The 21561-nt window shown below is 40.7% G+C and overlaps 2 protein-coding genes across 2 annotated transcripts; both read left to right on the top strand.

Annotated features, from left to right (window-relative positions):
* Positions 1-977: 977 nt before the first annotated feature.
* LOC133956822 (deoxyribonuclease-1-like) lies at positions 978-4701 on the top strand. The gene is made up of 10 exons (XM_062392150.1): positions 978-1066; positions 1161-1242; positions 1552-1640; positions 1741-1827; positions 1910-2022; positions 2268-2380; positions 3111-3268; positions 3406-3502; positions 3599-3725; positions 4523-4701. The coding sequence occupies exons 2-10, from the start codon at positions 1162-1164 to the stop codon at positions 4642-4644; spliced, it is 987 nt and encodes a 328-aa protein (XP_062248134.1). The 5' UTR covers positions 978-1066; position 1161; the 3' UTR covers positions 4645-4701.
* A 1705-nt stretch (positions 4702-6406) lies between these two features.
* On the top strand, positions 6407-12351 carry abtb1 (ankyrin repeat and BTB (POZ) domain containing 1). The gene is made up of 12 exons (XM_062392140.1): positions 6407-6666; positions 7788-7850; positions 7934-7989; positions 8081-8225; positions 8397-8556; positions 8680-8725; positions 9144-9260; positions 9429-9541; positions 9631-9729; positions 9813-9980; positions 10357-10557; positions 10966-12351. The coding sequence occupies exons 1-12, from the start codon at positions 6611-6613 to the stop codon at positions 11170-11172; spliced, it is 1431 nt and encodes a 476-aa protein (XP_062248124.1). The 5' UTR covers positions 6407-6610; the 3' UTR covers positions 11173-12351.
* The last annotated feature ends 9210 nt before the right edge of the window (positions 12352-21561 follow it).

Here is a 21561-nt window from a genome sequence, read left to right as displayed (position 1 = left end):
GCTTGTAATATTTTATAACAGAAGGTATAATTTGATTGGTCCATTATGAATGGGAGTCGAGACTTAGTTCTTCCTCAATGGGGCTCAGGCGTAGGCCACCTTCTTGGCATTGGAATCAGGAAGTGATGAGCAGATCCTTTTCGCTCCTCCTCTGATGGTTGCTGGGTAAAATATTCACTTCATGACAAGCCTTGCCACAGCTGACCCCTTGTTGGTCAATGTTATTGCTCATTGGAGTAAAGAATATTGTGTTCCTGCTCTATGTTAGTATCGTCTGTTTGTGTAATCGTTTGCATTCTCAAAACCAAAACAACGCCATTCTGTCTGTACCCAGAACTTATCAGACCTTTTATCAAGACAGGTGTGAGACTGACCAGCATTGTGACGCACACACATTTCTAGCTAACTTCAAGATTAAAACAAAGCAGCAAAGGTTATTATAAATCATTTGTGTGAAGGCCTAATATCTGCCCTAAACTGCTCCTAGCCCCCCCCCCTCCTGCTTTAGAGTACTGTTCCATAAAAATCCTCACAGACACAGACACACAGACTAGCTAACATTTAAAATCCCATCAGAAGCAGGAAAAACAAGAAGTTTGAGATGATTTAAATTGCACACGGATCACAGGTCCGTCATGAAAACTACGCCCACGAAAGATGATTCACCTAAACTACAAGGATACACAAGATATCCAACAAAATGTGTCCAAACATAAAACAAATAATATATAATATAAGAATACTTTGTGTTTTGTGAAATGTTGTAGATTAGATTTTTTTCGGATGATATAACAACAATTAAGATCATATAAGAGGAAGTAGAGTCGTAGAGTAATTCTATGTTAAGTGCAATGTCAAGAGCCACTGTTGTTGTCAGCCGGCTGTCAACATAAAACTGGTCCGTCCTCTCTTTGCTTTCTTTAGAAACGGACTCGCTCCCCTTTTCCGACCGTTGACGCAATCATCACCCTCCTTTAGAATAACAACTACACATGAAAACGTTTCTCACTCGGTCCATTCTGGAGTTGGTGTGCCACTGACGAACAGCATCAATACATTATTGGAGGTGGGTAAAAACTACATTAATGTAAAGCAATAATTAGTAATGTAAATGGTTTTTCTTTGACTCTGTTTTAAAACAGTTTTTTTTCCATGTTAAGCATGAAGATAGCTTCATTCAACGTGCAGAGGTTTGGACAGGCGAAGGTCTCCGATCCAGATGTGCTGTCGACTCTGGTTAAGGTAAAACGTGTTTTCATTGGTTGTGGTTAATTGTGAGGAGGTGATTTATTGGGCAATAAAATGTACTAATAATAGTAACAATGGTTTAGTTTTGGAAGACAGCCAAAGAGCTTTAAAGAGGAAGTGTGACGAACAAAGAACAAAGTTAATTTATTAGCTGTTATTGGTGTGAGAGGCTGTGCTACAGAAAAAAAAATATCCCCAAAGGGTCAATCTGTTTCCTCATGATTTCACATTTAAGACTGAAATGTGTCACTTGCTTCCTAGTACCTTCAGACTTGTACTTACCTCTGGCATTGTTTGTTTTAGATTGTGTCTCGATATGACATCATCCTCATTCTGGAGGTTACGGACGCGAGCGGAGATTCTGTCAAACTGCTCCTGAAAGAGCTGAACAGGTGGGTTGATTTTTTTATTTATCTTTTTTAATCTCTGAATGAAGCAAACACGGTTGATTTCGGTGTTTACTGTGTGTGCTGTATGCTTATCTCACGTCAGGGTCAACACAAGCCATCACTACTCCCATCAGCTCAGCACCCGCCTGGGAAGGACCCGATACAAGGAGCAATTTTTGTTTCTCTTCAGGTGAGTTCAAATCTTTTTACTTGACGATAAGACTCCTTAAGTGTAACCATTTAAACTAAAACAAATCTTCTCCCACTGGAAGGGATGATGTGGTCAACTTGATTGACTGCTATCAATATGAAGACAACCAGGTCAACGACATGGATGCCTTTGCCAGGGAGCCGTACATTCTCCACTTCAAACCACACAACACAGGTCAGTTTAACAGGGAGTCGCTTTATCCGTGTTTAAGTGTTGCGTTGCTGTAGACAGATTGCTGCTGTGACGTCTGCGGTGTGTCTGAGTCACGTTTGTGTTTGTGATGGGATCTAGTTAGACATGAGAATAAAAGCCAGCAGCAAGTTGATCAAGTTTAGACAGTCAGAGTTACGTCAGAGGTTTTGTCATGATGGGACATGTCGGTGGAGACCAACATTTGTCCTGTGCATTATGTCCTCCAGTGCTAGAGGACATAGTGCTGATCCCGGTCCACACCAAACCCATGGACTCGGAGAAAGAGCTGGATGAGCTGTACGAGGTTGTCCTGGCAGTTAAAGAAAAGTGGAAAACTGATGTGAGTTACAACGAAGCATCATTGATCCACCTCAAAGCAGTGCATTAATGTGTTCAGGGGACACACTAAAATTATATTCATAAATAAATGTACTTCTATCATTTATCAGATGATCATACTAGTTGCGTGACATAAATGCACTATATTGCTGTCCTCACTTCTGATGGGATTTCTGTGTGTTCTTATGTCACAACTGAAGGATACAGGAAGTTCTAATACCTGATATCTGATGTTGGCACAGATCGCAAAGAATGGCGCATTTTATCATACATGGTGTTTTTTCTTTACAATTGCACCATTTTCCCCAGGCTTATTGGTTCAATTTAAGACAAATGTTGGGCCTTGGCAGAGGGATGCTCTCCACTGAATGCCCTTCTAGTTATTATGAAATGATTAGGGGGCGGTGTGGCCTAGGTGGTAGAGTGGTGGTTCTTGCTGGTTCAAATCCAACTTTTCCCCATCTGCATGCCGAAGTGTCCTTGGCAAGATAATGAACCCCTAAATGGCCCCTCATAAATGTTGAGTGTAATAATTGTAAGTCGCTTTGGACAAAAGCGTCGGCCAAATGACATGTAATAATTAGGGGCGGCTGTGGCTCAGGAGAGACAGCGGCCATCCTCTTAGTAGGCGGTTCGATCCCAGTCTTCCCCCTCGCATAGAGAAAGTACTGCACATGAATGCAAATGCAAAAATAGACCATTGAACATTAACTGTTGTTGATTTCCTTTAGAACATAATGATCCTGGGGGACTTCAATGCAGATGGCGCGTATGTCACACGTAAAGAAATGAAGGAGATCCGCATTCGCAGTGACAAGAAGTTCCACTGGCTGATCGGCGATGATGTTGACACCACTGCGAATATGTCAACTGATCACACCTACGACAGGCAGGTGGACATTGTAAAGCTTATAAGAAAAGATGTTTGATTTAAAGAGTAGTGCATAATTATCTCAGAATGGAAGAAAAATGTACGTACTGTGTATTGTCAGAATTAATACGATTATATACATATTTCTCTAACAGGATTGTAGTGTATGGTGAAGACATGCTGGCTGCAATTGTGCCGAATTCCGCAAAGCCGTTCAATTTCCACAAAGAGTTTGATATGACAGAGGAAAAGGTAAGTTTATGTTTTCATAATCGAACAAGTTATGCACCTCTATTACTTTCCTGTTTCTTGGTGATATCACTGATTAGGGATATGTATCATCATCAGGCCCTGAGAGTGAGCGATCACTACCCGGTTGAGGTAGATCTACATATCGCTTTACCTCTCTCGATGACTGGCCACAGAGGTGACATAGTCGATACCCAGAATGCATCTCTCAACAGAACCGTCAAAGGTAACGAGCAACACTGTAATTTACTCATTCTGACATTCTTTCCTCTGCAGACATGGAGCGAAATGAGACGAGGGTTGAGCTACATGTACTTGACATCTGTAGTGAGGTGTTGCCTCTGTGAAAGGCTGTTGAATTGTTCTATGTCAAAGAAAGAGGCAAAAATTATGGGTTCTCACCTTGTAACACATCCTTCCGCAGCAATTTCAAGTTAACCTGTCAAGTACTTTTTGTGTAAACCTTTCAACCTAACAGACAAACAAAGAGGAACACATAAACTTTTTGGCAGAAATGTATTTTTTGGCAACATGTGTTTCTTCTTGCACAATAAATTACACTGTTAGAAGTTACTTCTAGCATTGATTCTGGAGCATGTACAGAAAATCCTCATGATTGTCGGGCTGATCCAGCTCACATGTGGAGCCCTCATATTGACTCATGATGAATCTAATCCATCATATAAAGTCACGAGATTTACCACCTTGCGGTTGTTTGTCTCCGCCAGGCAGCGCAGTTTCAGTTTTTTTACATTCTATCTTAAATGAATGGGGAAATGATAAATAATTGTAAAAGAAATTCATTGAATTCTTCACCGACGTCATATTATCAACCTTTAAAGGTTCAATGTGTAGAATATAGTGACATCTGGTGTTGAAGTTGCGCATGCGCACTGACCTGCCACGCTGCCTGTGTATGTTTAACCTCCCTTTCCACACTTATTTAAGTAGGGAATTATGTGACATTGTTGTGTCTGTGAAATAATCAGTTGTGTCGTTTTGTGTGTGTTCCTCTCCTTGCAGAGACGTTGCAGGTTGATGTGCTGAGACTGCAGAAGGAAAACCTCATGCTGGAACGAATAAAACTTCAACTTCAGATTTCCATATTAAAACAGAAATTTTCCAAAATGGGATTAGAGGAATGAATAAGAGATCTGAAATTCTTTGAGTTACCATTTTTTCATTTTGAAATAAATTAATAATGTTTTGTTTCACATTTCTTTGCCTTTAATGGTTTTTAATGAGTTAAATTACTGGTAGGAAACTGGTCTGGTTGGTATACAACGAATTTTCTGGTCATCTGGTATTTGGCCATTTTGTGTGATCCCTTTGTGTGTCTGGGTAATCTCTCATCTTGCGTTTTTTTTAGAAGGAAGTGAAGTTTTTAACGACAAACAGCATGGTCCGAATTATGAATGAAGTACACAGTAGCTTGTGAAATGCAAGACTAACCTTTGTTACTAATAGTTTGTAGACCTGTGTGATAACATGGTATGACACACAAATATTATAGCATATTGGGAGCAACTTCAAATACTTTAAGGTTAGTCGTAGAATCTCCAGGCCGGTCATTCACAGTCTTCCTGCAAGAAATTCATAAATAAAAAATGCAACACAGGAATACAAAAAATTCTCATGAGAGAGACCACATTCAGACAGTGCGCAGACAAGTTTTGTAATGATAAATGTAATAGAGGCTGAAACCTCCTACAGAATAAGTTATGAAACAGTGTCTTGTGACTATTCTGTGCAAGCACTGAATTTTCCCTATTCTGAAAAACCTGAATGTCGAAACATGCTAGTGATTTTGAAAAAACATCCTCAGGCGTTGAGTGACAGGTCAAAACAAGAGTAGCAAAAGGAACTGAAGCTGTTTAACGAGGAGCTGGTTGATGGGCCTGAAAAGCCACAACACAGAATCCTTTTCTTTTTCATCCACTCTTTTTGCTTGTATGTTTTTCTATTCTTTAATTTTACTTTCTTGTTTAATAAGTTTTCTTTATGTATATTACAAAAAGTCAGTTATGGTTTTATTATGACACATTTGTGTTCATCTGTGTTATGTGTGCTATTTTCAATTGAAAAATCTGATTAAGATCAGAAACATCAACATCCATATTTCAACGAAATATAATGAAATTCTGCAACACATCCCTTTAAGTGTTTTAAGATTCAACACAAAGACCTGCCGATGAATTATAATTCTTTGTTTTATTCCTTGTTTTGCTCAAAACATTAATATCACTGTACCAGATTATGATTAAAGACAGTTCACATCTGCAGCCGCTTGACAGGTCAGAACAGAAAGACAACACACAAGACTACGCATGATGTAACACAAACACAACAGCACAACACAAGCGTGTGCTTGTCCAAAGACTATCAACAAATGAAAAGGGCAGAGCTCCGGGTCAGTGCTGAGCAGCTTTCAACATCCTCTTTGATTTGGTTTTTACTGGTGATGGCAGAGCTGCAGCTCCTCACCCCGTCAGGCAGGATGTTTACACTGCTCACATGAACTGAAGCAAAAGGTCACATTACAGTCGTGTACACAGGGAAACCACTGAGAGGAGGATTTACTGAGCCAGAATAGAAAAGCTAATTAAAGGAGGAACTTCAAGAGCAAGGTTTCGTTCCAGTGACATGTTGTGGGTAGGGATGATGGTGATAGATAATTCAGGGTTTATGTTGTACGTTGCAGGAAAGTCGACAGAACCAGTTTAAACATCTTCTGCACATCGAAGGGAATTGTAGCAACAAGACCCGCCCCTACCCTGCCTCTGATTGGCTTAACCAGACAAGGATGTGCTCTCCTCAACCAATCACAGCTCTTCTGGACCCAAACACGGAAGTCAACGGGCACTGGCCAATCAGACGCAGCGTAGGAGCGGGCCCTCGCCCACCAGACGGGAGAGAGAAAAACAAAAACACCTCCATGACACCGAGGATCCGAGCAGCTTGTAAACAACAGTGCAGGACGGTGTGACATCTCTCACAACTTCCCCAGCGTTGAGCCTGCAAACCCGGAGGCTTCCAGCAACCCGTCGCTCCCCTGTCCGGTAGACAGGCCGTTTCAATGCATCACAGAGCCGCCAAAACACCGAGGAGACCATGGATGTGTACGATCTGTTTAGCAGCTGCAGAAAGGGCGACATTTTTAGAGTCAGGTAATCAAACGATGTTGTTGATGTAAGTGTATGTGCGTGTGTGACTGTGTGTGTCAGTGTGTGTTAGCTAAATGCTAACTGCATTTACATGACGTGTCTTTGCTGCTAGCTTGTTCAGATATAGTTCCCTCAGCTGCATGAATCTGATGTAAACAAGGAGCTGAGTCCAGCCTGCTAACATTAGCTCTGATGACCCAGCTGGTAACTCAAGCCAACGTTTGTAGGTCAGCTCCTCAGGTTCCTGGTGCAAATCGGGTTCTGGCTGTCAGCTTGGTCATAATAACAACTAAGAACAACTACTACAATTATTATTATCTAAGGAAATAGGAGGATGTGCAGGATTTAGTGTCAGAGGGGAAGTTGTGAGATTTGGTAGACTGTTATACGACTGGGGGTCATCTGCATACAAAATGAATTGTTGATGGCCTAGCCAAACAAAAGGGGGCAAGGACAGAGCCCTGAGGAACAGCACATCTCAGCTGAGCTGAGCCGAGTGACTGAGAAGGTTCTGAGGGAGGGTTAGGACCATAGTAAGGTTAAAGCACTGCCCTTGATTCCTACCCAATTGTCTTGATGGTGTACAAGATCAACAACAGCACAGGCAGAACTTAAGCTGTTAGAACTGAAGTCGAGCACTCATCTCTCTCTTGATTTAGTAGTTGGTCATTAGCGACCTTAACAAGCGCTTATTATTATCATTATTATTAGAGATTACTTTTACCCGAACCCGATAGATAACAAAGATAGTACAAAGTTGGTCTGTGTTTAGTTAAAGAAAGAAGGTTCAAGAGACCCTAACTCTGCTCGAGGACACACTGGTATGTCCTGCTAAATATCAGGAGACCAGTAATTAGTTTAGTCAGTTTAAGTGGAATGCAGGGCTAGTAAATGTGGGGCCTTTCTCAAACTCTGACAGGTCTAGGATATTTTGCATTTCCATGCAAAATATCACTTTCAGTGAATGTATTCTACGTGTATATTGACAAACATAATGGTTGCAGTTATACAGCTATTTTAACAATATCATGTATGTAAAATATATATAATAACGTAAAACATACATTTTGAAACCACTGTAACTTCCACCACTACATACTTCTACTTTTTCTTCTCTCTTTCAGATACCTCGTTGAACAAAGAGACGTGGAGCTCAATGTAAGAGATAAATGGGACAGTACCCCGCTGTAAGTACAATTGTCGGCGAGTAGTCACATCTCAACATGACATCATTATCCTATGTTGAAATGTGGACATGTTTATTCTCTAGGTATTACGCCTGCCTCTGTGGTCATGAGGAGCTGGTCGAGTACCTGTTGGCTAATGGTGAGGCTACTTAAACACAAAAAGACTGAAACTACTTTCCCGTGATTTTTTCCGCGATGTTTTGTGTCATCAGATATTTTTTTTTCTTCAGGTGCCAAGTGTGAAGCCAACACATTTGATGGTGAGAGGTGCATGTACGGCTCCCTGAGTGACTCAGTTCGACGCCAGCTCAAAGATTACAAGTGTGTCAGTACCCGCACTATGCAGCGGGATGATTTCAACTACTTCCTGCACATGTAAGTGTCTGAGCATGGAAATGATCCACCTTCTCTACAGAGCTGTTCAATTTCCTCAGTTGTATCAGAAGCACAGAATACTACCTTTTATAGCTTGTACGTACTCCTGTAGGCCCACACCGAGTGCATTGATGTAATCCAAACATTTGTGTGTTTTGTTTTTGCTCTCAGGTTACTGGAGCAGGGCCAACACAGTGATGTCAAGTTCCTGGTTCATGGTCAGACATTTCAGGCCCACCGCTGTGTCCTCAGCGCACGCTCCGAGTACTTCACTGAAATGTTTGAGAGCAAATGGAGAGATAAGAACTTGATAACTCTCAAACACCCTTTGGTAGTTAAATATATTTTCTCTTTGATTCCCTCTGTGCAGCTGTTACACTTTTATGTCTTTTACACTATGCAATAATGTCATATTGTATCTATCAAAATGCATGAAGGCTGTTTTTGATTCCAGATCAACCCTGCAGCCTTTGGAGCCATACTGCAATATTTCTACACAGGTTGGTGTGTTTAAGAGCGGAAAATGTTCAGGCGTCACCGTTTTGTTTGAAAATTAAGCCTGTCCTATTTTGCATGTGTGAAAAACAAAGTGTAACCATGCCGAGTTAGTGAGAAAGCTCTGTTTGAATTTTGCCTAAATGACGTAGATTCCTCAGTTTCTTTTTCAACACCAGTTAAAACTATAGTGGCTGCAACAGGCTTCAAGCTACAGCTGGAACCTATAGAGCGTCTGACCATTAGATGCTCTGTGGAGCGTTTTTTAATGAGTTGGTTCCCATTTTACCCGATCGTCACCTTTTAAAAAGCAAAAAAGGCCAAATGCACAAAATCTAAAACGACAACAAACAGATCAAGACAAGTTCCTGCTGCCATTTTGAACTTGTAAAAATGTTTGTTGTTTTTTCTCCTCTATTACAGGAGTAATGGATATCGACATAAGCCTCGTGGAGGAGTGCAGACGAATTGCTAAACAGTGCAAGATGACAGATTTCATAGAGGAGCTGGATAGTCAATGTAAACACGTGTATGACTTTGGTAAGACTGTACTCGTTTTACTCGTTGTGTGTTATCACTGTGACACATCTCAAGCTATTTCAAATAGCTTCAGTGTACCCGGACACTTAGTAAACTCATGACCATTTTTTTCAGAAGCATGAAATAATCTTCTCCGCCTGCATGACGTGTGTCCGTGTTTTTTTCCAGTGTCCAACAAGCCAGGAATCTGTGTGAAGGTCCTGACTGTGGAGTCTCAGAGCTGTCAGCTCGCGGAGGAGATGGCTCAGTTAGCAGACTGTGCTCTGCCCACTGAACTAAGAGTAAGGACACTTTAGCAAAGAATAAGAATATGGTCACACTATATTTGTGAGACAGTCTGAACAAGCTTTTTTTTGTTGATCCTCTCTAGGTTGGATTTGGAGAACTTCCATTCAACAGAGTCGACCTCTTCCCTACTTATCCCGACGTTTGCTTCAGAGTGGATGGTTACGATTTCTTGTGTCATAAGGTACAAAATCAAAACAACCACTTTCTCACTTAAAACAAAAGAAGAACATTATATATTTATTGTGTGTGTGTTTTTGTCACTAGGTGTTTTTCTCTGGGCGCAGCGACTACTTTAAAGCCGTACTGCAGGATCACTTCAGTGAGGGAGGGCAGTTGCAGTCGCTGCCCAGCACTCCAGTGATCACTTTACACAACATCTCCCATGAAGTCTTTATCCATGTCATGTATTACATCTACAGTAATACCACAGAGGTAGGTGACCCGCATCAGTCTGACGTTTGTAGTCGTTAGTTTGTGTAAACAATTTATCTAAATTAAACTGCAGGTAAATTCATCCATCTTCTACATCTTGTCCACTGTTATAAGAAATTTTTGTTATATATGTTCTGGGAAATTCTGTTGAAGATGTGATATATTTATATTTGTAATTTCACACATATGGTTAAGTGGAATTAATAAGTGCATAACATTGGATTCTTGATTTTATAGGGTGCATCATAAATCTAATAACATTTCTATGTTTAATCAATGACATGACAGAGTTTTTTTCTCTCCTCCTTATACAACAACAGTATTCTATTTCTAATGCACATCGTTGTTTGACCCCTGATCTGTTCTCCGTGTCCAGCTGACCACGGAGAACGTGTTGGACGTGCTGTTTGTGGCTGACATGTATCTGCTGACGGGGCTGAAGCGTCTGTGTGGGAAGACGCTCGGTATGACCATATGTGAAGACAACGTCCTGTACGTGTTGAGGACGGCCAAGCTTTTCCGTCTCTCCCGGCTGGAGGATCAATGCACTGTGTTCATGGCCAAGATCATTGAGCGGGTAGGTGTTGGTCTCTGCGTCTCCAATCAATATGAAGCCAAAGCCTGTCGGTTATTAGCTTGGTACTAAGGCTGGATGCAGGGGAGAAGTTAATATGTCTGGTCAAGAATGCTTAGTTCAGTTCATATCTCCTTGTTAAACAAGTGGTCATTTTAGCATGTGGGTTTTGTACAGGTTCAACAGGATATACTGTGTGGAAATTTTAGCTTTAGCAGAAGTATTTCTCTGTGGAGTTTGTATGTTCTTCTTATGTCTGCGTGGGTTTTCTCTGGGTACTGCGACTTCCTCTCACAGTCCAAATACAAGCAAATCGGGGTTGGGGTAATTCAGGACTGTAGCTGTGAGCATGAGGAGTTGTTTGTGAGATCCCAGTTTTAAACTCACACTTGTCGTCTCGGTCTTTTGCAGCTGGTGGAGCAGCCTGAGTTTGCGGAGATCATCAAAGAGGACGCAGCATCGCTTGACGAGCGTCACGAGACCGACTCCGTCCCCCTGGTGGATGAAATCCGCTACCACATTACAAGCAACGTGCAGACATACAGCGCCATCGAGGAGGCCAACCAGAAGCTGGAGGCCTTAGAGGAGCTGCTGTCCAGCATTAACATTGACTGTTGAACTGTTTGAGGTTCTCGAGGTGCATGCTTCGGCAGGGGGCTTACAGTGGGCTTGTCTGAAGCCAGGAACCAAAACAATGAGATGAAAAGAAAACATATGTTTCTGTATGTTTGTAGGTTTTATTTCATTTACAGTATATTTTACAGAGCGTATATTTAGGTGGGAGCTGGTTGAGATGATTAGCGGCAGATTTGTATGTTGACTGTTTTCAGTTTGTTTAAACGTTATACCATGTGTGTGTGGGGGGGGGAAATATATTAGGTATAGAGTAATGTATTAACCTGTTCTCAAGTTTGCAGTTTTGAGGAAGTGGTTTATTACGTTTTTACAGCGGATTGTCATTGTATAGCAAATGCATGAATTTACTTTACACATCATTTGTAGCTACCCGAATAGCAGCTTATTTAGCGTTTTTTTAAATGTGGTTTGTCCCCAATGAAGTTCAGCATTGGCGCTTGAAGTCTGTAATTTTACTTTGACAGCAACTGAAAGCAGATTGAGTCCATGCCATGCACTGTCTTACACTTGAGGACTATTGGTACCTAGGTCAAAACCTAGTACATGTCTGGACTCTGTGTTGAGGACGTTGTTGAAAACTTGTGAAACTGCAGCTCAGAGTTTTGTTCTTAGGGAGCTGGCAGGCTGAAGTCTGTTCACGGACATTCTGGGATGTTTTGTTGGACTTTGGTCGAGTCGGTAGAAGTAACCGTTGACTTCATTTATCCTGAAAATATGTTTTAGTTCAGCTTTTATGTTCAAGTTGCAGAGAATATGGTTTTCTGATGTTTTACTTCCTGCACAGCAGCAGTGAAGATGAACTGCAGCTTTTTTTTTCTGTTTGACTGGATTTAGTGGCTTTAGTTCACCTCACTATTCAGACGATGACATTCCTCAAGTGTGAACACTTACATTAACTCCTTCCCCTCGATACACTCTTGCACTTTGTGTACATTTAAAACAATGAATCTAATTCCCGCAGCACTGTATCACAGCATACCTTTCTTACCCAGTGCGTCCACGAGAAAATGAAGCTGTTGCTCTACTGTTTGCACGTTAGATTTACCATCGACACGGCAAAATATTTAAAGGTTTGTTTTGAAAACGTCCTGATGTGCCTGCTGTTAGAAAAGTGGATAGATAACAGCTTTTGATTTTTTGAAATTAAACGTGGTACAGTGAGCACGACTTGTGTGTTATTCAATATATCTCCATGAATTTTGAAGTATGTCACTGGGACTTAATTTGAATTCATCGTGTTGTTCTTTTTCAAGCCAGACGTATCTTAACAACTATTAGTATGTGATGTCCATGCATTTTGGTGCAGATGTTAGTATCCCTTGGAGGAATAGTAATCCCCCTTTCATTTGTCATCTAGTGCAATCTTCAGATCAAATCTCTTTCTTTTCCTTCACTTGGTTACCAAATACCTGCACTAATGATATCCTCATCAACCTCAGCCTTACTGACAACCCCACCTTATAACAGTAATAAGCCCTATATTGTACAAACATTAAATTAAACATTTGTTGGTCACTATAATGAAGTCTTAAGCAGGTATAATGACATACTTATGTTAATTTATGTACTTGTACGATCAGAAAAAGCAGCTCATCACAGGGAGGTTGACCATAAAATAAGAGTCCGAGAGAAAGGGTCCAAAAGAACATGAATTTATAACTAATTAACAAACACATCCAACATTAAGACAAGATAAACAGTGGTCTGATTATGTGGCCAAAACTAAAAAACTAAAACTAAACCTAACAGAAATATAACTACAAACCCTGGACCACTGCAGCCCCAGAGAAGAAAAACCAGTAAACAATAACTGGATCCTCTTGAGGTGATTTTCTCTGCTGCTGCCACCAGGACTGAAGAGAGAGAGAGAGAAGGAGAGAGAGAGAGAAACGTCCTTCCCCCTCGTACAAATGTTGATCTGCACCAGCCAAACTGTACTCCTGAAATAAGATAAGTGAGAGAATGTGACAGCTCATCCAGCAGGGGGCAGTGAATGCAATGCCTCTTCTGAAGACACCGTACATAAATGTTATAAATGTTTTTTTTCTTTCCATATTGTCATTAATTATTACAGACCAGCCACATATGACAGTCCCAACGAGGAGTTGCGAGCTTTCACACACACAAACTGCATACAAATGCTAGATAGATGAGTTAGACTGTTACTGTGGGTGAAACTCAACAGTTTCATATTTTACAAAGAAAGGTCCTACAGCTGCCAGGGTGTGTAAAGTCAGACCATTTAACCAAATATACAGGTATCTTTTGAGGACCGTTTTGAGCCTACAACCCACAGAGTGAGGACATTTTGACTGATTCTCAATTTTTCAGTGGACTGTTTAAGGGTTAAGACTTGCTTTTAGGTTAGGGTTAGGCATTTAGTTTGGATAGTTAGGGTTAGGGTAATGTATGATGTCTCTTATTCATCTTCATCTTCTGTATTTTTTCTATTACCTTACATTACATTTAGCTGACGCTTTCATCCAAAGCTACTTACAATAAGTGCATTCAACCCCCGAGGGTACTAACCCTAACAACAAGAATCAAGAAAGTACAATTTCTTCAAAAAATAAAGCAAAACTACAAAGTGCTACTAAATTGTTCATTTCAAAAATTTTTAGTACTTTATCTATTTATTTTTATACAAGGTATAGTCGGAAGAGGTATGTTTTTAGTTCTTTCATTGAAATAAAATACAGGTACAGCTGTGTGATCCACTGTTTAGGAGGAAGCCACCTAAAGATGGCGCCACTTCTCAGTTTATGGTCAGTGGGGGGCCTGTCACACAGCAGCTGCCTCGTGGAGGAACCACATCTTTTCATGCCTAGTGGAAAACAACTAAATCCTTCATCTTGAGCTCTGAACTCATGGGAACAGTTCCTGAAAGGGGCCGTTTGACAGTTGTCCGTTTTTCACATCACTCGTCCATCACAGGTTCACAAGGTCAGAACATGTCGAGGCACTGTCACTGCGGTGATTTAAACAAGTGTATACGTTACTGCGTCACTGTGCTCGCTGTACAGTTTATAACTGGCCCCCCTTTGGACTCTATCACTCCCATTTCTAAGAGTCTCTGAGGCAAAGACAAAGCTGTATGTCACCTTACTGGTGCCCTGAGGTTTCTGAATAGCACGTAAGCTCAAATCCCAGCGGGAACCCACTGTGTTGCAGAGCTGCTGTTAGAACACATTAAAGAGCCGAAACACTGAGGCCATCCGTTAGACAACAACAAAACCCCTGGCCTCCGGCCTAACTTCTTGAAGGCCTACATGTAGAAAAAAGACAAGAGTAAACAGCACAATTAGTTATTACCCCAGCAAGCTCCCTTTACAAATGTTTTACGGTTGTTGCTGGGTAACTCAGAAAGGTTTTGGTCTTGGCTGGGAAACTCCAGTTTATTGGGTTTCAGACGAGACAAATGATTATTTACGCCGTGCGCAGGAAGATCTTATATTTCTTGTCATTTTATTCAATTCCCATGGAGACGGTGTTTGCACGTGGAACCGACACCAGTTGGTTCCTGTTTGCCTTCACACTGGCTCCATGTCCGAGCAGGCGAGGGTGAGACCTGAAGACTGGGAGTGTGGAGTTTGTCGAAAGCAGCCTTTTGTCAGTGAAATCCCACTTTAAAGGGCTGTCCACTTAAAACGCCTGACCACAATTTCATGGATTTCTTTTAATATTGCTTCAATCGTTGGATGTTTTGTTCTTGCTTTAGTGATCCCCGCATCTAGTGCCACCATCGGGTCAAATGTTCCACTCAGTCTTGGGATAATCAGGTAGCTCATCTGGTGCAGCACATATCATGTACCAAGCTGGAGTCCTTCCTCTGTTATGCAATCTTCCAATAGGAGGGCGGTTGGTCAGTGGTTAGCACTGGGGTTTTATTGCGATTCCCGGGTTCATCAAGAGTGGAGAAGAGATGTTGTCCCTGTATCTGCATTGGGAAGATGTTGTTTTTCTCACAGTAATTCGACACAGATTGGGTCCTGGTTAATTCGAGTCTTTAAACTGACACTGGTGACCTTGCGACCTGTCCTGGGTGACCCCCGTCTCCTGCTCAGTGTCAGGTGGGATTAGCCCCAACGCCGCCCACGACCCTCAGCAGTATATATAGGCTGAACGTTTTGGTTTTCACTAATAAAAGTTCTCACATGACCTACCAGTTGTTGTATAAGATGTTAATGGTCATTCGTCAGCTGATTTGACACAGTTTATCTGATTTAGGCGAATCAGATGTTATATGGAATGAAAAAACCATCTCATCAGTGACATCAGATAATCAGACAATCATGTGACTTGTGTCTGTTCATCGAAAACTTATTTGGACACTTTTGTTTGGCATTTCAAATAATTTCCCTTTCAAAGTAATGGCATCATATTTTGGCATCAACAATATCCTCCAATCAGCCTGAAGCCAAAAAAAACACTGACTAGTACTCAAGCTAATATATTTGAATTTCTCTGTCCCAGTCATGACTCATATTACTGGTCATGTGTCCAGCAAAGTCAGCAAAAAAAAAGATTTTCCGATGACAATTTCCAGGGCGGAAAAGGTTATGATCCCTTGACTCACAGTCAGTTCTGTCTGACTCACTAAGACTTCACTGTGACATCTGTCCCTTCATACAGGGTTGACATACCAGACAAATGGAGGTAGAGCTGTTTTCTGCACATTCCCTCAACCAGTAAAAATCTGTAAAGTTATTATTAGCCTGGGAGTTGGTTAGACCCAGCAAAAAAGATCAGAAGGATTCTTTCACAATAAAAGTGTAAGTATAGTCCCAGATTCTCTTCCCACAGTCTCTTTTTTCTCCTGTCAACTCTAAGGTCCTCTCGCTGACTTTTGGTGGTTTCTTAAATTGCACTATAACTCACGTTAGGTGATCTATGGCGGACCATAATGTTCACATGTAGGATTCACTATGTTTGGAGCAGTCGACGAAGCTGCAGCTGATGGACAGGAAGTGTTGTTGTTGTAATGTTAGTTTATATTTTATTTTTTCAACTTGAGTTTCTCTGTTTTATAGTGGATGAAATTGGCATTGATTCAAGTTGAGCATCATGCCAAACACAATGCATCTTTAAGATCCGGAGGATTCTGAGTACAAAGCTTTTGTTTGACTTGCAAGTAACTTAAATTGCAACTTGCTCAGTTAAACAGTTAAAAGAACCGAAGATTTCTTGATCATTTGAATGTGGAAGCTGTTGTAGCAAGAATCGGAGCAACTGGGAAATAAAAAAGGAAGGGGACAAAGAAGTACAGAGAACTGATTGGTCACAAACTGAGAAATTCAGTAATGTTTAATATAAATAAAAAATGATATAAAAGAAACATTCACACCGGAGTAACGCAAATTATCTAGTGCTTAGCATATCTTTCAGTGTACTTCTACCACACAGTCTACAGTTTCACCTCTGACATCTGTGTTTAAGGTGTTGAACATTACTGCGTTGTATTCTGTGAGGGACAGACATGCACATTGAGGACGTGATGGCGCCGACAACTGCTGCGTCCTTCCAGGCGACGGAAGACATAACCCACTGCTGCTGTCACTGCCAATATCCTAATTTGCAATTAGTTGGGGATTACCACCAAAGAGAGAGAGAGAGAGAAAGAGAGAGGTAAGCCCTTGCTTAGCCAGAGACTGACCTGAAAAGTGTTGTCTCTCCCTCCCCACTCTATTGTATTCCCCACTTTATATTTCCATAAATGAACACCTTCAAAATAACAATATTGCAATGCTAATTTACTACATTAGTGCTACAAGACATATAGATGTAGAGCATCTTGGATTTATTTTGGCATCACAGAAAGCCTGTGCTTAAATTTCATCGTCGTAGGACTTGGAGTCGGTGCAGTCGTGTCCCAGCCAGAGATTACGTCAGAATGGCTGGCTGGGAAATGGCACAGTTAAGACAATACACGCAATAAATTAAACAACAGGTTCAGGCCAAGAAGATCTGTTTACAGGGTTGTCTTGAGACCAGAAGGGTCTCAGCAGCCAGCATTTCCATGTCCTGTCATGTAAATACCAGGCCGGGTATGCCTACACAGATTCTTAGACACTGCCGCTGAAGCTTATCAACCACGATTGGGTTTATCTCCCCTCACTGCATAGAGGCTCCTCTTTCCTCTTGGACGTGTGTGAGAGTCAGATGCTTACACTTAACATAAGCACGGTAATATGGGATTAAGCCTTATACGCTCCCTTGAAGTATTATCGGCCGGGACGCAGACAAGCGAGTGAGCAGTGGTCTTATTAGTCAGCTTTGACAAAGACAGCAGGCCCTCTGAGAAAGCTGAGTAAATATATCCGGCCCGTGCTTACACAGATCATGGCGGCATCCCAGGCTGCAGCACAGGTAATCTTAATGGTTTTATTTATCATGTAATTGTCTGAGTTTTTCTATCACCCTTCATCGTGTGTCTTATCTTCTTTGATTGTTTGTGTAGAGCACAATTTAATGCTGTGCTCAAGGTGAGTCACAAGGTTGCCAGTAGAAAACAGATCAAGCTCTGCAGAGATATACAAACAGCGTCTGCATGTGAGACAGGATTACAGTGTCACCATGTGACTGGTCTGTCCTTAGACAGACCTCTAACAAAAGAACGGCTAAATCCATCCAGGACAACAACCACTGGTCCAGAACTCTTCAGTAGAAATATTCAGACAGACGTCTGAGGGTGTGGATTCATTAAAGCTGCTGTGAGGATGAAACGTCGTGACCTTGGAGTTTAGTGTCTGCTGAGGCTCTGTTTAAAAAAACAAAAACAAGCTAAAAATCTAAGTGGGTGGAGTTCTAATATCATTTGTATTTTGCAAAATGTTATTGATTTAATATCTTTCATATATTATATAGAGTATATTACCAACACAGATCCAAACAATGACAAAGAAACATATAAAAACATTTCTCTGTTGAATTGACGATGTTTATGTTTCCTTGTTACCTCCAGAGCAAGTTAGATGTTTGCTCCTCTCCGTTTGTTTATTTGTTAGCAGCCTCAAAACCTGGTGGATTGAGACCTAAAAAGAATCCAGGACAAAAGAGCAGATCCAGGTCTTTTTGTTCACTTTCATTAACATTGCAAGATTTTTTTTTGGGGGGGTAGTTGTTTTTCAGTTGCTATCCAGTAACAATGGCTACAAACCTGTAACCACCAACAATGTGCAGCTGGGATAACATAATGTGTCCTTGAATTTAAGGAGACTATTGGGTCTTGGTGGAGGTATGTGCTCCATGTAAGGGGTGTGTGTGTGTGTGGGGGGGGGGGGGGGGGATGCAGCCTCAGTGGGTTTAATACATCCCATTGTCAGGCCTGCACAGAGACATTGATCCTCACGATGCATCAAACACAGCAGGATGTACTCCTCGTTTCTCTAAATGGTGGGTCAAGGTTTCATTTCAAGGTTTTACAACAGTGTTATGTCTGAGTTGTGAAACAATAATAAAAACACATGAATAAGTCTCCTCTTAAGAGTTGTAAAGACGAATGGTAAATCCACAGTAACAGTTAGAAACATGACTTTGCTTCTATGTTTTTCTTTCCTACTAATACAATTCGATACAAAGCTCTTTCTCCTCTGTGTGTGTTCAGCTACTTTAGATTCAAGGATGTTTTTTGCACAGTTACAAACAGTGAGCTTCCAAACTTCCGATTTCTTTCACTCACTTTCCTGCTTCCTGGCCATTTCACCTCAGGCATCAGGAAAGCACTTGACAGAGTTTTTGTTCTCTGCAGAAGAACCCATCACGGAACCGGGTAAAACCCATGCACAGCATAAAAATAAGGAGCAAAAACCACTGAACTTGTTCCTGGACTCCTGATTTGAGTTTATTTCTGAAATAAAATTGTACAATGCAATGCTTCATTTCTATTTCAGTATAAAAACAGCTCCCTTGGTTTGATCATTTTAAAGATTACTTGCTTTCTCTTCCTGGCTTTGAATCCATTATAAAGTTCATCTTATCTAACTAATCAGAGGTCATGATGATTTATTTAGAATATTTAAATAAGAACATAATAATTTGTCTTAATTGAAGAGACACTTTCCTGCAATAGACAAACATGTGGTGGTGCCATCTGCTTGGCTGATGCTCTGGATTAAGACGCTAGAGTGAACTGCAGTCTTGTCTACTCCAGTAGCCTGCATGTAAATATTTTATGTTAAATGTATTTGTGTTTTACGCTATTATTAGAAACTAAAAACCACTTTGACTGGTAAGACCTTTTTGACATTTTATTTCAGCAGCTCGAATCTTCCTCTGTGTATGACAGATGCTTTATTATTCAAATCCCCTGGCCTTATCTTACAGCTCAGTGAGGCATTAAAAAGAATAGAGTTTTTAGCTACATGCTAAAGTCTGCTAACCTCAAGCGTCAGATGGTTTGTTACACAGACATATATGGATGACTTCCTTGGAAACTGTTTGTAGAATGAATGGATGAACCATCTGTCCGTCACAGTTTCTGTAGCCAGTCAGAAGAAGGGCAACATCGTTTCCATTTCTTTTCTATAGAGAAAATCCTCCAGGGCTGTTTCTGGCTCTTCTGTTAATGAAGAAATACTCTGCACTACTAAATTTACTGATGTAGAATCTATGTTAACTTGTTAAGTTGTTTCTCTCTGTTGTTACACCTGTGACATGACTGTAACCTGTAAAATCACAATCAAGTATATTGCCAAGTCGGTTTAAACGTTAAGGCCAAGTAACTTAGCAAGTAATAATACAGTTATCAGCGATATAAATCATTAAATAAGAACCAATTCGCAATCTGGCCACAAAGAAGTAATATTTACCAATTATTCATCTAAATGTATTAACCATTAATAAATCTACTAATTACACCTCATAAAACCATTATAAAGTGTGCCTCAGAAATAATGAATGTTTAAAAAATATACAGTGGTGCCCAAAATTATTAGAACATGGCATATTTAAGAGATTTCATTTGTTTTTGTTGAATTTGCCATTAAAATACCCATTAAATGATTTAAAAATCTACAAGTCATCAATCATGCTCTATAAACCATAGAATAGAGCCATCATAAGGATATTTAGGTAATTTTCCTTACAAAAAACAAGGATAATGAGTGAGCAATGGACTCGAATTAAGGCCCTTTTTTAAGGTTCGCTGGAGTTAATGCCGCACAGCCAAGGACTTGAGATGCAGTCCAAGCACTGTAAAGTACACTTTAGACCGCCATGATGACACCAATTCACACCAGAACCGAAAGGAGAGAGGTAGAGAAAAGATGAGATGAGATCAACACCACAATGACTGATGGTGCAACAGTGTCTTCAAGAACTGTGCGACGGAAACTGGGAGAAGAAGGACTTGTTGGCAGAATAGCAGCAAAGAAACCATTACTGAGACAGACAAATAGAGTGAAACGCCAGAAATTTGCAAAAGAACACAATAAATGGACAAAGGAAGATTGGTATAAAGTGTTGTGGACTGATGAGTCCAAGTTTGAACAGTTTGGCAAAAAGTGAAGAGTGTATTCTCACCTGAGGGTGGGGGAAAGATATAAAAATGAGTGTGTCTTGCCAACAGTTAAACACGTAGGGGGTAATATTATGGTGTGGGGTGCCATTTCAGCCTCAGGAACAGGTGACTTAGTGAAAATTGATGGCACAATGGATAAGAAAGTACACCACAACATTCTGGTGAGGCACGGAGTACCATCTGGGAGTTGTCTTATTGGGCCTGGATTTATTTTCAAAGAGGACAATGACCCTAAACATTCTTCTAACTATTGCCGGAACTACCTGCGACAGAAGGAATCTGCTGAAACATTGAAAATGATGGACTGGCCCCCTCAAAGTCCGGACCTGAACCCCATAGAGCAAATTTGGGGCGAGTTGGAAAATAAACTGGACAGACACTATGCCAGAGAGATGTGCTGCTGTAATTGCTGCAAAAGGTGGACGAACCGAATATTGAAGTTGAAAGTGGATAAAAACAGTAGGACTCACTTCATCTGTTATTTGTTTGAGCCTAGAGCAACCATCTGCATGTTTCATGAACATTATGAAATTAAATCATGTTTTGGAGGCAAAAAAAAGGTCAATTTTGTCAGATCCTAAAGGTGTATATTATTCTAATCGAACAAACTTTGTATATCAAATATCAAATGTTGCAGGTGAACATAAATCAACATGTAAATCAATCAGATCACACGTGTTATTTCTTTTACTTTTTCTGCGAAAGATAAAGCTGAATCATGAGTTTTAAGTTCGCTTTAACAAAAATCAACAACAAATGCTGTTAGGTTATAAAAAGCAAAAGCAGTTTGGTCTTTGAACCCTGTTTCCTGTGTTTATAACTGATAAGAACATGTGCCTTGATTCTGTTTGTTC

Source organism: Platichthys flesus, chromosome 7 (genome assembly GCF_949316205.1).
Source record: "Platichthys flesus chromosome 7, fPlaFle2.1, whole genome shotgun sequence".
NCBI classification, from domain to species: domain Eukaryota; kingdom Metazoa; phylum Chordata; class Actinopteri; order Pleuronectiformes; family Pleuronectidae; genus Platichthys; species Platichthys flesus.
The sequence above is the reverse complement of the archived record's forward strand: the minus strand, read 5'-3'. Positions and strand labels throughout refer to the sequence as shown.

Bases quoted from the DNA above. Each gene is read 5' to 3' on its own strand.
- abtb1 (XM_062392140.1), top strand. From the start codon at position 6,611: ATGGATGTGTACGATCTGTTTAGCAGCTGCAGAAAGGGCGACATTTTT. The intron at 6,667-7,787 runs GTAATCAAACGA...TCTCTCTTTCAG, and splicing joins GGCGACATTTTTAGAGTCAG to ATACCTCGTTGAACAAAGAG. The intron at 8,726-9,143 runs GTTGGTGTGTTT...CCTCTATTACAG, and splicing joins ACTGCAATATTTCTACACAG to GAGTAATGGATATCGACATA.
- LOC133956822 (XM_062392150.1), top strand. From the start codon at position 1,162: ATGAAGATAGCTTCATTCAACGTGCAGAGGTTTGGACAGGCGAAGGTC. The intron at 2,023-2,267 runs GTCAGTTTAACA...TATGTCCTCCAG, and splicing joins CTTCAAACCACACAACACAG to TGCTAGAGGACATAGTGCTG. The intron at 3,269-3,405 runs GCAGGTGGACAT...TTTCTCTAACAG, and splicing joins ACTGATCACACCTACGACAG to GATTGTAGTGTATGGTGAAG.